Raw genomic sequence first — 13,295 nt, forward strand, 5'->3', positions numbered from 1 at the left:
TGATTTATTTTATACTTGTAATATATAAATTTAAATGAAAAAAAAAATAGGTTAATTCAGTTAATAAATTAGAAATATCATTGTAATATGGAATGCTCGTTTCCATTATTATTATTTCTTAATAATTATCATAAGGAATATTTTTTATAAAATTTTATTGAATTATGAAATGAAAAATTTTTAGATTTTTATTAAGATATTCTAAATATTTACTTCGCCTTGGATTAATTTTTATTTTATATATTGTACAGCAAACTTGATAAATAATTAAACAAACAATTTAACAAAGCAATATAAAACATAAATTTGGTTGAAGTGAGACAAATTTCTTGCATGTAAAATTTTTTTTTTTATAATATTATAAATTGAAGTACTAGCCAGAGAATTAAATTCTTTTACGTTAATTAAGATTAATTTTTATCTAAACAGTCATATACATAATCGGTTTGAGTTATAATTACAAACAACTTCTAAATTTTTATTCGTTTTATTTATTTTTTTTAATGAAACATGCAACGAAAGTATACCAATTAAAAATTGGGTTGCCTTGTACACAATTCTGTATTTAGTTAATTATAAAATAACTGTAATACAGCATCAGATCTAAAAGGATAAATGACATGTTGTATAATGTTGTGTAATGTTCCGCTTGCTTTAGCCCATCATTTAATCTTACCATTTCTTACCGACTGTAAACTTTAAAACTCGTACAACTTGCTAAAACCGGAACCAAAAAAGTACGTAAGGGACTTAAAATAAAATGAATAAAGTAGTAATTTTAGGAAAATGATCAGATTTAAATAATATTTCATTAAATATATTCTTATAAGTGAATTTTATAAAATAATTTAGCGTGATAGAATATTAAAAAGTTTAATCACGACGATCACGACATATTTTTCAAAACGAAATATCCACGCAGATTATAATTCTTTTTATCCGTTAACGTACGAAATTCTAAATCAGTTCGTTAAAATGACATAACTCAAATAATTTATTTTATTACAAAAATAAATAAATACTATAAAGTGTTTATACGTCGTTATGTTACTCTTTATTTAAATATTTGATCATAAGACAAAAATAAATTAATTAAAAGCATGATATCTTTATAGAAAGGATGTACGACAATTGGATCTAGCTACGATATGAAAAATTAGAATGCACGAGAAATTTCAGGTCCTTCTTCCAATCTGAATGATTACATCATAATTAACTTGATAAACTTCAAGTAATCAGATTCAAATTTGTATGATATGCCTAGTTAAATATTATAACGTAAGGAACAAAAATATTAAAGAAAAAAAAAATTTTTTTAATAATTAAATGAATAAAAGCGTTTCAAAACTATTTCAAAAAAAAAAATTGGATATATTAAGATTACATTGAATCATCTGATAATCATTAAAAATTATGAAATTTGGTGTTATGACATTTACAATTAAATAAATAATTAACAATTTTATCGTGGAAATTAAATTATTGTCAATTTTCAAATTTAATCTCAACATTTATTTGTCACTGCACACGTGACTGACGAGGACGGTGGACTTTGCCTATTTGTCATTTTGTCACCTCCGTGATGAAAAAACCACGCCCACAAAATGGAAGTGCGTTAAATTTATTGATGAACAGTCATGATTTACAAATTACGCCTTTATCGTAACACCAATTTCTATAAATAGTCCAAATTTTTTTTTTTCTTTTTTTTCAAACTCGAAATTATTTCCATAGTAAAAAAACTACCGCTTTTCTATACTTAAAAACAATGTCTAATAACACTGAACTTAAAATTACTGATAATTCAAATGAATGGATTAATTGGATTGAAGAATCTATTACGAAAAAACAAATTAAATATTATGACTATAATCATTTTAATAATATGCAAGAAATTGGTTTTGGAAATTTTGGAAAAGTCTATCGTGCAAACTGGAAAAGTTATCATAGTTATTTAGCATTGAAATCTTTTTCTAATTTCAATGTCATGGCTAAGGAAATTGTTAATGAAGTAACTAACTACTATTATATATTTGTCTTTATAATATATTAACGTAAATTATGTTCCTAATTTGTCAATTCTATTTTTGTTTAGATTAAACTTCATCATGAATTTGATTTTCATGAAAATATAATTCGCTTTTATGGCATTACAACAGGTATTATAAATGTTTTGAACATTCAGTTATTTTAATAAAATAAAATAAAAATCTAAATAAATTTTTTTCTTAAAAAAGAAAATCAAAGCAACAATTCAAAAAAATACTTGTTAGTTATGGAATATGCCAATAATGGTACCCTTCGAAACTATTTAGATGGATGTTATAAAAATCTTACTTGGAATGGTAAATTAAATCTAGCATTTCAATTAGCTAATGCTATATCATTTTTGCATGATGAAGGGATCGTGCATCGTGATTTGGTAAGTTATTTACTATTAACATTTTATTAAAATATACTATTTGTAAGATTATTACTTAATATTATTCCAATTAATAATAATAGCACTCTAATAGCATATTAGTTCATAAGGATACCATTAAATTGGCTGATTTTGGATTATCAAAAAGGATCGATGAATCTTCCAATATTCAATCAAAAATATTTGGAATGGTTACTTATGTTGATCCACAAACATTTAATAGAAAAAGAGATAGCAACAACAAAGTTCAAATATATTCATTGAATAAAAAGAGTGATGTTTATAGTATTGGCGTACTCTTATGGGAAATATCTAGTGGGCGGCCACCTTTTTGTAATGAGCCATACGATGTTGGTTTGGCTATGGAAATATTACATGGTCTTAGAGAAAAACCCATTCCCAATACACCTGATGATTATACAAAATTATATACTGGTAAAATACAAATAAAATTTTATTATGTTAATAATAGTTACAGTTATTAATTACAAGTTTATTTTATATTTAGATTGTTGGAATAATGAACCAGATAATCGTCCAACTATCAATCAAGTTGTTGCAAAATTACATGTCCAATTATCAAGTGAACAGCAAAATGTTGTTGAAACTCCTAGTAATAATTTATTACATGAAGAAATGTCCAAACTTATTCAAAATTTTAATAATATGAATACAAAAGAAATACAAATTTCAATATCATCAGAGAAAAATATTGACATAATAGTTAATGAAATAATTCTCCTTCTTGATAATGTAGAAATGGATGATAGAAAACATAAAATTATTAATTACCTTAATAATCATAATATAATTTTACAAGAAATTTATAGTTGGTTATTAAATAACCATAATAATTCAAATTCTTTTTTTTTACTTGGAGTATTTAATCATTTTGGAATTCTAATTAATGTTGATAAACAAAAAGCATTCGAATTATATCAAAATGCGGCAAATTTAGAAAATGTATCTGGAATAATTAGTTTAGGATATTGTTATCAAGCAGGAATTGGGACCAGTATTGATTATCAAAAAACATTTAAATTATATCAAAAAGCAACAAATTTAGGAAGTGCGCGCGGAATGTATAATCTAGGAAATTGTTATTATAGTGGAATTGGAACTAATATTGACAAACAAAAAGCATTTAGATTATATCAAAAATCTGCAAATTCAGAAAATACACCTGGAATGTATTTTTTAGGAATTTGTTATTATTATGGAATTGGAACCAATGCTTATAAACAAAAGGCACTTGAATTATTCCAAAAAGTTGCAAATTTAGGACATTATATGGCTCAATGTCATCTTGCTACTATGTATGAAAATGGAGATGGAGTTAAAAAGGACATAAATAAAGCAATTTATTGGTATACAAAATCTGCAGAACAAGGATATCAAGATGCTCAAAATAAATTAAATACTTTAATAAATTAAAAGAATATAGTACTTGTAATTACATTATGTTTTCCATAATTTTTCTATAAATATAGCATATTCAGATAATTTATAATCTCATCAAATAATGTAAAGTATCAATTTTATTGATAATATAGCAGACTCATTGAAGAAATAATGAAATATTCATTAAATATAATAAAATTTAAAACTTTACTTGGTAACATAAAATGTAATTAGTAAATTTTAAAATAATTAAAAGTCTGCACTTTATATATGCATAGTACACAAATTATTAAATTCCAATAAAAATCATAGAATTTAATTTTTTCGAAATTTGGTAGATAATATCATAATAGCAACTCAGTCAAAATTAGCTAACTTTTTTCAATTGTTAAAATAAAAATCATGAATGTTACACTTGCCGATAATAAATTGTAAATGGATAGATACATTAAGAATATTAACATTACTTTATTATTTTTTATATTAATTAATACGTACCTTTTTAAAATTAAACAATTTTTAATTGTAAAATATTTCTTTGTTATGTTAAATAAAAGAACTTATTTATTTTCACAGGTACAAGATGCATGAGATGGATTATTTCATTAAATGTAGAAAGGAATAAATAAATAAATATATATATATATAACCAAACGAATTTCTAATGATTTCACCCATAAATAATTTTAAAATCAGTTTCTTGACTTTTACACCCAGATAATCATTTATCGAAAATTTACAACAATTGTGGATATTTTTTATGTTGATCATTTGTTGATCATTGTCAAAAATTTTAACTCCGGCAAGAAATTTTAGAAATTTTCTATTGCCAATCATTCCCTAATTTATTATTGATCTAGCCATTTTGGTAAAAAAAGGTCCATTTATCATTAATCTTAAAAAAAAAAAGTACTTAGTACAGTACATAAGACGCTGAGTTCTTCTGTGCCACTATTGACTTGATAGATCATGAAGAAATTTACATTTCTTACTTTTATGTTGATCATCAAAAAATTTTTTTACACAAAACAAAAAAAATTTCTAATATTTTCTAGTGAAATTAATTAATTTATTAAAAAAAAAAAATGGGAACTATTTAAGTTTAAAGCAAGATATTATTTATTTTAGCAATAAATTAAAAAAAAAATTGTTTTATTTTATGTTTTATGGAATAAAAAAAATATGAACATTTTTTAATTTTAATTTAACGTGGTGACACAGGCAACTAATTTATTTACGTTTTCGCATTTTTTTTTTATGAAAATTATTAATAAAAAACGTTTTTACAACATTTTTGTTAAAACAATTAAAAAACATTTACCTACTTTTTTTAAATAAGACACTTTTTTTAATTTTTTAATAATAGAATAAATTGAGCAATTTTTATTAAAAATAATAAAAATTTTTTTTAATTTAGAAAAAGAAATTGGCCAATTTTCTATTGAAAAATAAAAAAAAAATTTCAATTTTTATAAAGAAATTTCCCAATTTTTTATCATAAAATAATGTAGCACAGTTGCCTCCACATTGTTATATAGTAAAAGGGGCAAAAGGGGAATAAAGGAGAAATAAACAAATTTAACTAATAACCGGAAATCAGTATCCGAAGTCACGTGAGGTTCAGAAAATGAATCGGAATTCCAGCTACAATTTTTTCCGGGCGACGCTATGTAAAGTTGTCAATTACTGCGCTTAATAATATCAAATTATCCCATACGACTTTATAGATACTTAGCTTAAGTAACTTTTATGACTTATATTTTGAAATGGTCAAATTGTTCATGTAACCTTCAATAATGTATGTGAAGTTCCTCATTCGTTTTGACTATTTTCATGTGAATGTGCGTTTAGTATATGTACAGAAAATTCAAGTAAAATAAACTAAGAAAAAAAATTATAAATTCATATTTCCATTGAAAAAAACTTCTAGAAATTGTGTATAGAATTCTAAAAAAAATTCCTTGTATAACATTAATTATTGCGGCTGATCAACAATTTATTTTGATTTACGTAAAGTAAATTCCTTAAATAGATTTATTCGGACTTTCACCAAATTTATATTGCTTTACTTCACTCATTATTTCTAATAAAATAAAATGTTAAATAACGAAAATAACGAAAGTAATGAAAATATGGATGAATGTATTAATTGGATTGAAGATGCTATCAATAAAAAACATATTAAATATTACGAATTTGAAAATTTTGAAAATATTCAAGAGATTGATTCCGGAGCATTTGGAAAGGTTTTCCGTGCAAATTGGAAGAGCTTTGATCATTATTTGGCGTTAAAATCTTTTTTTAATCTTAACATTACTTTGAAAGAAATTATTAATGAGGTAATTTCATTATTATAAATATCTGATACATTTTTTTAAAAGAGTTTATCTATGTGTACTCCTTTTGTAAACTTTCTTTAATTCTTTCACTTATTGTACGTTCATATTAAAATCAGATTAAACTTCAACAAGATGTAGATTTCCATGATAATATTATTCGCCTTTACGGAATTACAAAATATAAGTTAAGAACTGGTAAAATATTTTAATTACGATTATAACAGTCAAAGTTGAATGAAATAATCTTATTTACGCAATAACTAATAATAATTACTTTTACTAGAAAATATATTTAATCCAACAAAAGATTATTTGTTAGTAATGGAATACGCTGACGGTGGTACGCTTCGTGATTATTTGAAAAACAACTTCCATAGCCTTACTTGGGAAAATAAATACAGATTAGCATTCCAATTAGCTTGTTCTGTACTATGTCTGCATAAAGCGAGAATTGTTCACCGAGACTTGGTAATTTTTTTTTTTTTAATACTAAACAACAAGATGATTATTTCCTAAAAGTTAACTTACTTTGTTTGTATATTATAATAGCATTCTTGTAATGTGTTGCTCCATCAAAATTCTATCAAGCTGGCGGACTTTGGTCTATCAAAAAGGATTGATGAAGCATCTAATTCAAAATTGAATTTATTTGGTAAGGTTCCCTATATTGATCCAAAAGTATTAATGGGTAATTTAAAATTAAATGAGAAGAGTGATATATACAGTATTGGTGTACTGTTATGGGAAATATCAAGTGGAAAATTACCATTTCATGAAGAAAATTATGATTTTAGTTTAATGTATAAAATCTCACAAGGTCGAAGAGAAGTAATTATTTCTGATACTCCTATTGATTATTCTAATCTTTATACCGGCAAGTTATATTTCACTATATTAATTGTTTTATTTAGTATTTAGTATTTTTAATCAAGTATTAAATATATATTATTAATTACTAGAATGTTGGAATGGAGAACCAAATGAACGACCATCTATAGATGAAGTTGTTAATAGATTAAGAAAATTTATTCCAAATCCAATTTATCAACAAAATGACAATCAAATTAATCCCATGCCAAGTGTAAATTTAATTCCAAATCGTACAAATACAAATGAGATATGCATAATGTCAAAGAATGATTTGAACATAATAGTTAATGAAATAGTCGATCTCATTTGTGAGGAGACTAATAAAGGAAGTGTGGTAAAGCAACATGTTCTTGATTATATTAATAATCATAGTACAGATTCAATAATATTCCATAATTGGTTATTATGCAATCAAAATAATGCAAATTCCATTTTTTTACTTGGTTATTTAAAATTTTGTGGAATTGGAACAATTGAGATTAAGGCAAAAGCATTTATTTTATTTATTGATGCATCTAAACATGACCATGCATTAGCACAATTTTATGTTGGGATTTGTTATCAATTTGGATATGGATTCACGAAAAATGAAAGACTTGGATTCAAATATGGAGTTGCAAAAAATGAAAGACTTGCATTCGAATATTACAAAAAAGTAGCTAATAAAGATTATGCAATGGGACAATATAAATTAGGTTGGTTTTATGAAAATGGACTAAGTATTAAAAAAGATTTAAAATTTGCTGCTTATTGGTATAAAAAAGCTGTAAATAATGGACATTTGGTAGCTGTGCATAATCTTGGCCACTTATGATGAAGACGGTATTAGTAAAGAGCTTGTGAGCTACAACCAAATGAGAATATTCAATGATGATGTTAGGTAATAATATTGGTATTAAATGTTATGCAAATTTTTTATATGGCGTTTATTAACAATTTTAAAATAGCATTTATTTATATAATTTTTTAGCATATAAATTTTAATATACATTGTTATTTAATATATATAGATGTATATTTTATTTTTGTATATAGTTTATTGGGTATATAAATGGGAATTAGAGGGTTGCTGGGTGCGGAAGTGGGTAAAATTTTTTGATCGAGAAATTTACAAATTGAATTGTATTGCGGATAATTTGGCCATCTGACAAATTGTCTTTTTGATGAAATTGTGCCAAACTTTCACTGATATTTAAGGGATAGGAGGAATAGCAATGATTTTACAGTCGTTTTCGTTAATTTTTTTGTAAATGAGTTTTTTGATATTTGTAAATAGGTAGTACAAACGTTACAGAGCGCCAGAGGCAGTAATATTGTCGTAATTCTGATCGTTTGCTAATAAAAACTTAAGAACCGTTTCCGAATAAACACCTTTTATTTCTTTTATTACAATTTTTTTTACTACAATCAAAACTCGGCATAACGAACCCTCCAGTTCACTGAAAAAAATAGCTATATCAAAATTTATAAGTTTGATATAGCGAATTTTGTATGTTTATATATAAGATAAAATATTAAAACATCGGTTTATCGTGAAATTTATTATATCACATAGCCAAATTGTTTGCTGATTATTGACCGTTGTCATAAAGTTACATATTAAAATATCTATCTTTTCTTAATGTGAATATTATTTATCCATATATTTATTCATTTCCACTAGAACCTTCTAAAAGTGCAACATAGATCAATAATTTTAAATGAAAAATTACTTCATTTTACTCTTGCATTATAAAAAAGTGTTTATCATATCATACAACTGTACATACAAAAACAATGCTATTTAGTTTTTATAAATCGTACTTGCAACTTTAAGAACAGTAATCCCGCACCCGTGATAAAATTAGTTTTAATCACGTGTTTTGTCGCCTCAAAATTAAGTCGTGCCGTGTTTACAATTCTCCAAGCTCACTTCATAACCACATAAATGTAAGAACTTAATTGTAATGTTTCATTATTAAATTATGCATTTAGGAGAAAGAAATTAACCGATGCAACAAAAACCTCGTTTCACATGTAGATAAAATATTGCAGATATATAATTCTGAACAAGCCAAACTCAAAAGTGCCCCAAGTTCATTCCATATCCGCGCTCTAATGCAAAAATGCAGGAATATGAGGAAGAAATCCGCCAAATCCGTGAAGCACAAGTAGCTATAACCAATGAAGAGGCAGCCCGCCTGATGCAAATCGATCCTCACCCGCATTATGAGGTAATTTTCGTGCGTCATGATCAGATACGTATAGGAAGAGAGTTAACAGACTCAAATTTCATGGCAAAAATATCCAGGACGAATTTAGCATGAAATATTTTTATAATTTAATAATCAAAAGATGTTGAATAATAAATAAATATAATTTATTTATAAAAATGTGAATAATTTAAAAGAAGAATAAGATTTTTGTAAATAATAAAAATATAAATTTTGGCTTCTTCGTTCATCAAAATCATCTTAATCGTAGGACGTTCAACCTTTTTTTTAAATTGTAAAAAAAAAAATTAATTAATACATTAAAAATATCAAAAACATAAAAAGGAAAGTTTTATCTAAACTACTACCTGAAATTCATGCATTAAGATTATCATCTTCGGGTTCTTATGTGATACATGTTAATAAAAAATCTACTTAAAAATAAATAATTAATCATATTGGTTGCTTACCTAAAATTTTTGGTTCATCATCACCATCTTCCTCATATATATCAAAATTATCAAGATCAAAATGTAAAGATTCTGAATAAAGAAGTAAAATCAGTATATTTATAATTAAAATAAATAGAAAACTTTTTTAAAAAAAAATTACCTGGAATGTCAAATTTGTGAGTAGCTTCAGAACTTAAAAGACTTTTATAATTCAAATGCCTACTAGTATAAACAGCTTGTGGATGCGTTTGATATGTAACTTTCGAACTATTTTGAGCTACTTTTTTATTTAATTTGTCCGCTTGAGCACATTGTTTAGATATTCCTGATTCATCAGGATCTCGATTTGAGAAGAGATTTTGTTCCCTTCTATCAGCAGATATATCAACAAAAAGTTTAGAGGTCATATTTTTCAATTTTTCTGCACTTGGTCGTTTTAAAGGATCTGCATTCCAACACTGTTTAATCAAATCTGAGAGTAGTTGAGGTACATGATAATTTTTCGATTGTGGACGAAGTCCTTCACAAATTTTTAAAGCTAAATATTGATCATGCGGTATATCACAATATGGAGGTAATCCAGTAATAATCTCATAAGAAATAATACCAAATGCGTAAATATCAGCTGCTTTTGTATATTTTTGACCTTTTAATACTTCAGGAGCAATATAAGGTAATACACCAAATATTTTTTTGTCCTCATTAACAGATTTTCCATCATCTATTTCACATAAACCTAAATCACCAATACAAAAATTATGAGTATCTTTTATCAAGATATTTCCTGAATGAAAATCTCTATGAATTATATCTTTATCATGAATATCCTTCAAACCATCAATAATCCAAGTCATATAAAGTATTTTATCTTTCCAACTCATATCTTTATAACTTTCATTTAAAAAGTTTCGAAGACTACCCCTAGAAGCAAAATCCATTACCATTATATAATTTTTTGTATTAGGATCTTGGGATATGCCGTAACATTTAATATAATTAGGAAGATAATTCAATTCTGAATGAAATTTAACCTAAGAATTAATTGTAAGTCTGTATTAAGATTTTTATTTTATATTTTATTTTTTATAAGAAAATATATATATATATATACACTGTACCTCTTTTGAAAATTCTTGTACTAAAATTTGAGAATTATTTAAAGTCTTTAAAGCCACTCGACAATTTTGTTTATCCCTATTCCATGTTTTAAGTTTATTATCCCAAGAACTGATATATCCTTCTCTCCATATTGCTGTATAAACAGTACCAAAACCACCTTTTGCAATATATTTAACTTTAGAAAATTGACTATAATCTATCCATTCTAATACTTGCCAATATTCTTTAGCATTTAATTGTGCTTCTTGAATAAATTTGTCAATATTAGCATTTCCACTTGTCCAATTTTTGGAATTTTCTTTAAATATTAGAGAATTACAAGTTTGACACCATGTATAATGAGTTCTAATTTGCTTGCAACGTTCACATAATCCATATTTAATATAACTCTCATACAATTCTGATGGTATAATTTTATTAATGAGTAATTCTTGTTCGTCAGTTAATGCCAGACGTTGAAAATCTTTTATTTGATTATAAATCTCATCACTAATATGTAATTCTTCCATTTACGAAAAATAAAATATTACTGATAATAATAAAAAAAAAAAGTTTCAATATTTATCCTATTATGTATTTTAATTTATACTATTATGGTAACATGCTAACCATTATTAAATTCATTTTAATTTACTAATATAGTAATGATAATCCATTGACATTTAATTACGCAGCGTACGAACTACGGAGAAACTTTTTTTTATTTTCGTTGAAATGGCGTCTTTGAATTTATTGACTTTGAAAATACATAATTTAGAATAACTAGGAACAATTAAGAAATTAAGAGGTTACTTTATAACATATTTCAAGGTTTATAATAATAAAGAATTACAAATTTTTTTCTTTATAAAACAATTTCCTTTTGTAAAATATAAAATAAAAAATTCTTATTTGTAAACTACGCTTTTTTATTACATTTCTTTGTTTTCTATGATTCAAAATATTTTTTACATAAATTTACATGCGACAGAAGTGAAGATCGGGTAATTACCAGTTTCCCTCAAGTCTTATGTAGGATCCAATCGGATTTACAACAACGAGGTTACACTAATTAGTACCGCACTACTACCGTGCTATACTGTATAATCATTTTATGTTACCGGTTTTTATAAATTTGACTTTAATTAATATTTGTAGAATCGTTTAAAACAAATTTAAATAATTACAATCTATCAGACGCAAAAATTACGTTCTCGATCCTGTACGACTTACTTTCTTGACCCGGTCAGAATACGCATGATTATGTATGGCAAAAATGGTCTTTTCTTTGACCCAAAACGTGATAATTGATAATGCGATAAACAATAAAGATATATTTAATATTTAACACAATAACTTCAGTTGTTCTTTAATATTTTTTTTTCTACAATATTTTATAATATTTTATCAAATTGCAATATAATGATTTGTTTTTTTTCGGTTTTTTTCCAACTGATCTAAATTTCCCTTTTTTTAATTTTCATTTTTTTTTCTTGAACCGATCTTTTACAAATGGTTCTTTTTTTTTCAAATTTCCTCTTTTTTCTTTCGAAACACCTTTTCCTTTTCCTTTCGGTTTCTTTTTTCAACCCGATTTTTCTCTTTGTTCCTCCCCACAAATATTTTTTTTTCATTTTTATTTTTTCGAATTTTTTTCATTTTTTTTTTTTATTTTTTTCCGGTTGGCTTTTAAATTTTTTTCCACTTTTCCTTTTTCGGTTTGGCTTTTTTCTTTCAAACCGAATTTTGTTTTCCCGAATTTACTTTTTCCTGATTCTTATTATTAATAATAATATTTTTTTTTTGTATCAAGCTCAATAATAGGCTAACATAATTACTTAAAAAATTTCATTGTAGGCATTAAAAAAAAATTACATCCTCTAGAAAAAAATTTCCTAGAAAATTAATCATAAGTTCATAACGATCTATTGTTACAAAAAATAAATAAGTAATTGTAACAATGTAACAATAAACTACTACGAAATTGTTTTTGTAATGAATTTGTAAATTTCACTGCAACATTTGTTTTGTATGATAAATAAAATTTTCATTTAATAATAATATTTCATATAACACTTGCACACAATTCATTGTTATTTGTATAATCATATAAATCGTGTAATTTATTACATTTATTTCCTACTAATACCATCAAAAAACTAGACCTATTCATACTGCATGGCAAATAAAATATAAGTATGTTATTATTACTCTCTTACTTGATGGGCAAGTAGTAAAATATTAAAATATTTTAGGGGATTGCTAACCGTCGCCTGGCGATCATCGCCTGGATTTTTTTTTTCAAATATGTCACAATTGTCACATGATGTACAATATATAGTAATTTATTAATCGGCCAATGGCTGATTTTTTTAACTTGATCGGTTAAACTTAAAATTTTATTGCGAAGATATTTTTAGAAAAATTTTTTTGCAAATATGTTTATTCAAAATAATCTAAATTTTATTTGCAAATATTAAAGTTTAAGTCACACATTTACGATTTTAAAGAAAAAATCACC

The 13,295-nt window shown here is 24.9% G+C and overlaps 3 protein-coding genes across 3 annotated transcripts; 2 read left to right on the forward strand and 1 right to left on the reverse strand.

Moving 5' to 3' along the window:
• Window positions 1-1,768: 1,768 nt before the first annotated feature.
• On the forward strand, window positions 1,769-4,038 carry OCT59_002176 (uncharacterized protein; the record flags this gene model as incomplete). The annotated part of the gene is made up of 5 exons (XM_066144319.1): window positions 1,769-2,011; window positions 2,096-2,159; window positions 2,238-2,422; window positions 2,506-2,857; window positions 2,931-4,038. 5 exons carry the CDS (start codon window positions 1,769-1,771, stop codon window positions 3,854-3,856), a joined length of 1,770 nt encoding a protein of 589 aa, XP_065995492.1. The 3' UTR covers window positions 3,857-4,038.
• A 1,881-nt stretch (window positions 4,039-5,919) lies between these two features.
• Window positions 5,920-7,846, forward strand: OCT59_002177 (uncharacterized protein; the record flags this gene model as incomplete). The annotated part of the gene is made up of 5 exons (XM_066144320.1): window positions 5,920-6,162; window positions 6,279-6,357; window positions 6,446-6,630; window positions 6,712-7,036; window positions 7,122-7,846. 5 exons carry the CDS (start codon window positions 5,920-5,922, stop codon window positions 7,844-7,846), a joined length of 1,557 nt encoding a protein of 518 aa, XP_065995493.1.
• A 1,525-nt stretch (window positions 7,847-9,371) lies between these two features.
• On the reverse strand, window positions 9,372-11,304 carry OCT59_002178 (uncharacterized protein; the record flags this gene model as incomplete). The annotated part of the gene is made up of 5 exons (XM_066144321.1): window positions 9,372-9,505; window positions 9,593-9,766; window positions 9,837-10,707; window positions 10,795-10,814; window positions 11,115-11,304. 4 exons carry the CDS (start codon window positions 11,302-11,304, stop codon window positions 9,678-9,680), a joined length of 1,170 nt encoding a protein of 389 aa, XP_065995494.1. The 3' UTR covers window positions 9,372-9,505; window positions 9,593-9,677.
• Window positions 11,305-13,295: the final 1,991 nt, after the last annotated feature.

This window comes from Rhizophagus irregularis, chromosome 10 (genome assembly GCF_026210795.1).
Source record: "Rhizophagus irregularis chromosome 10, complete sequence".
Taxonomy (NCBI): Eukaryota; Fungi; Glomeromycota; class Glomeromycetes; order Glomerales; family Glomeraceae; genus Rhizophagus; species Rhizophagus irregularis.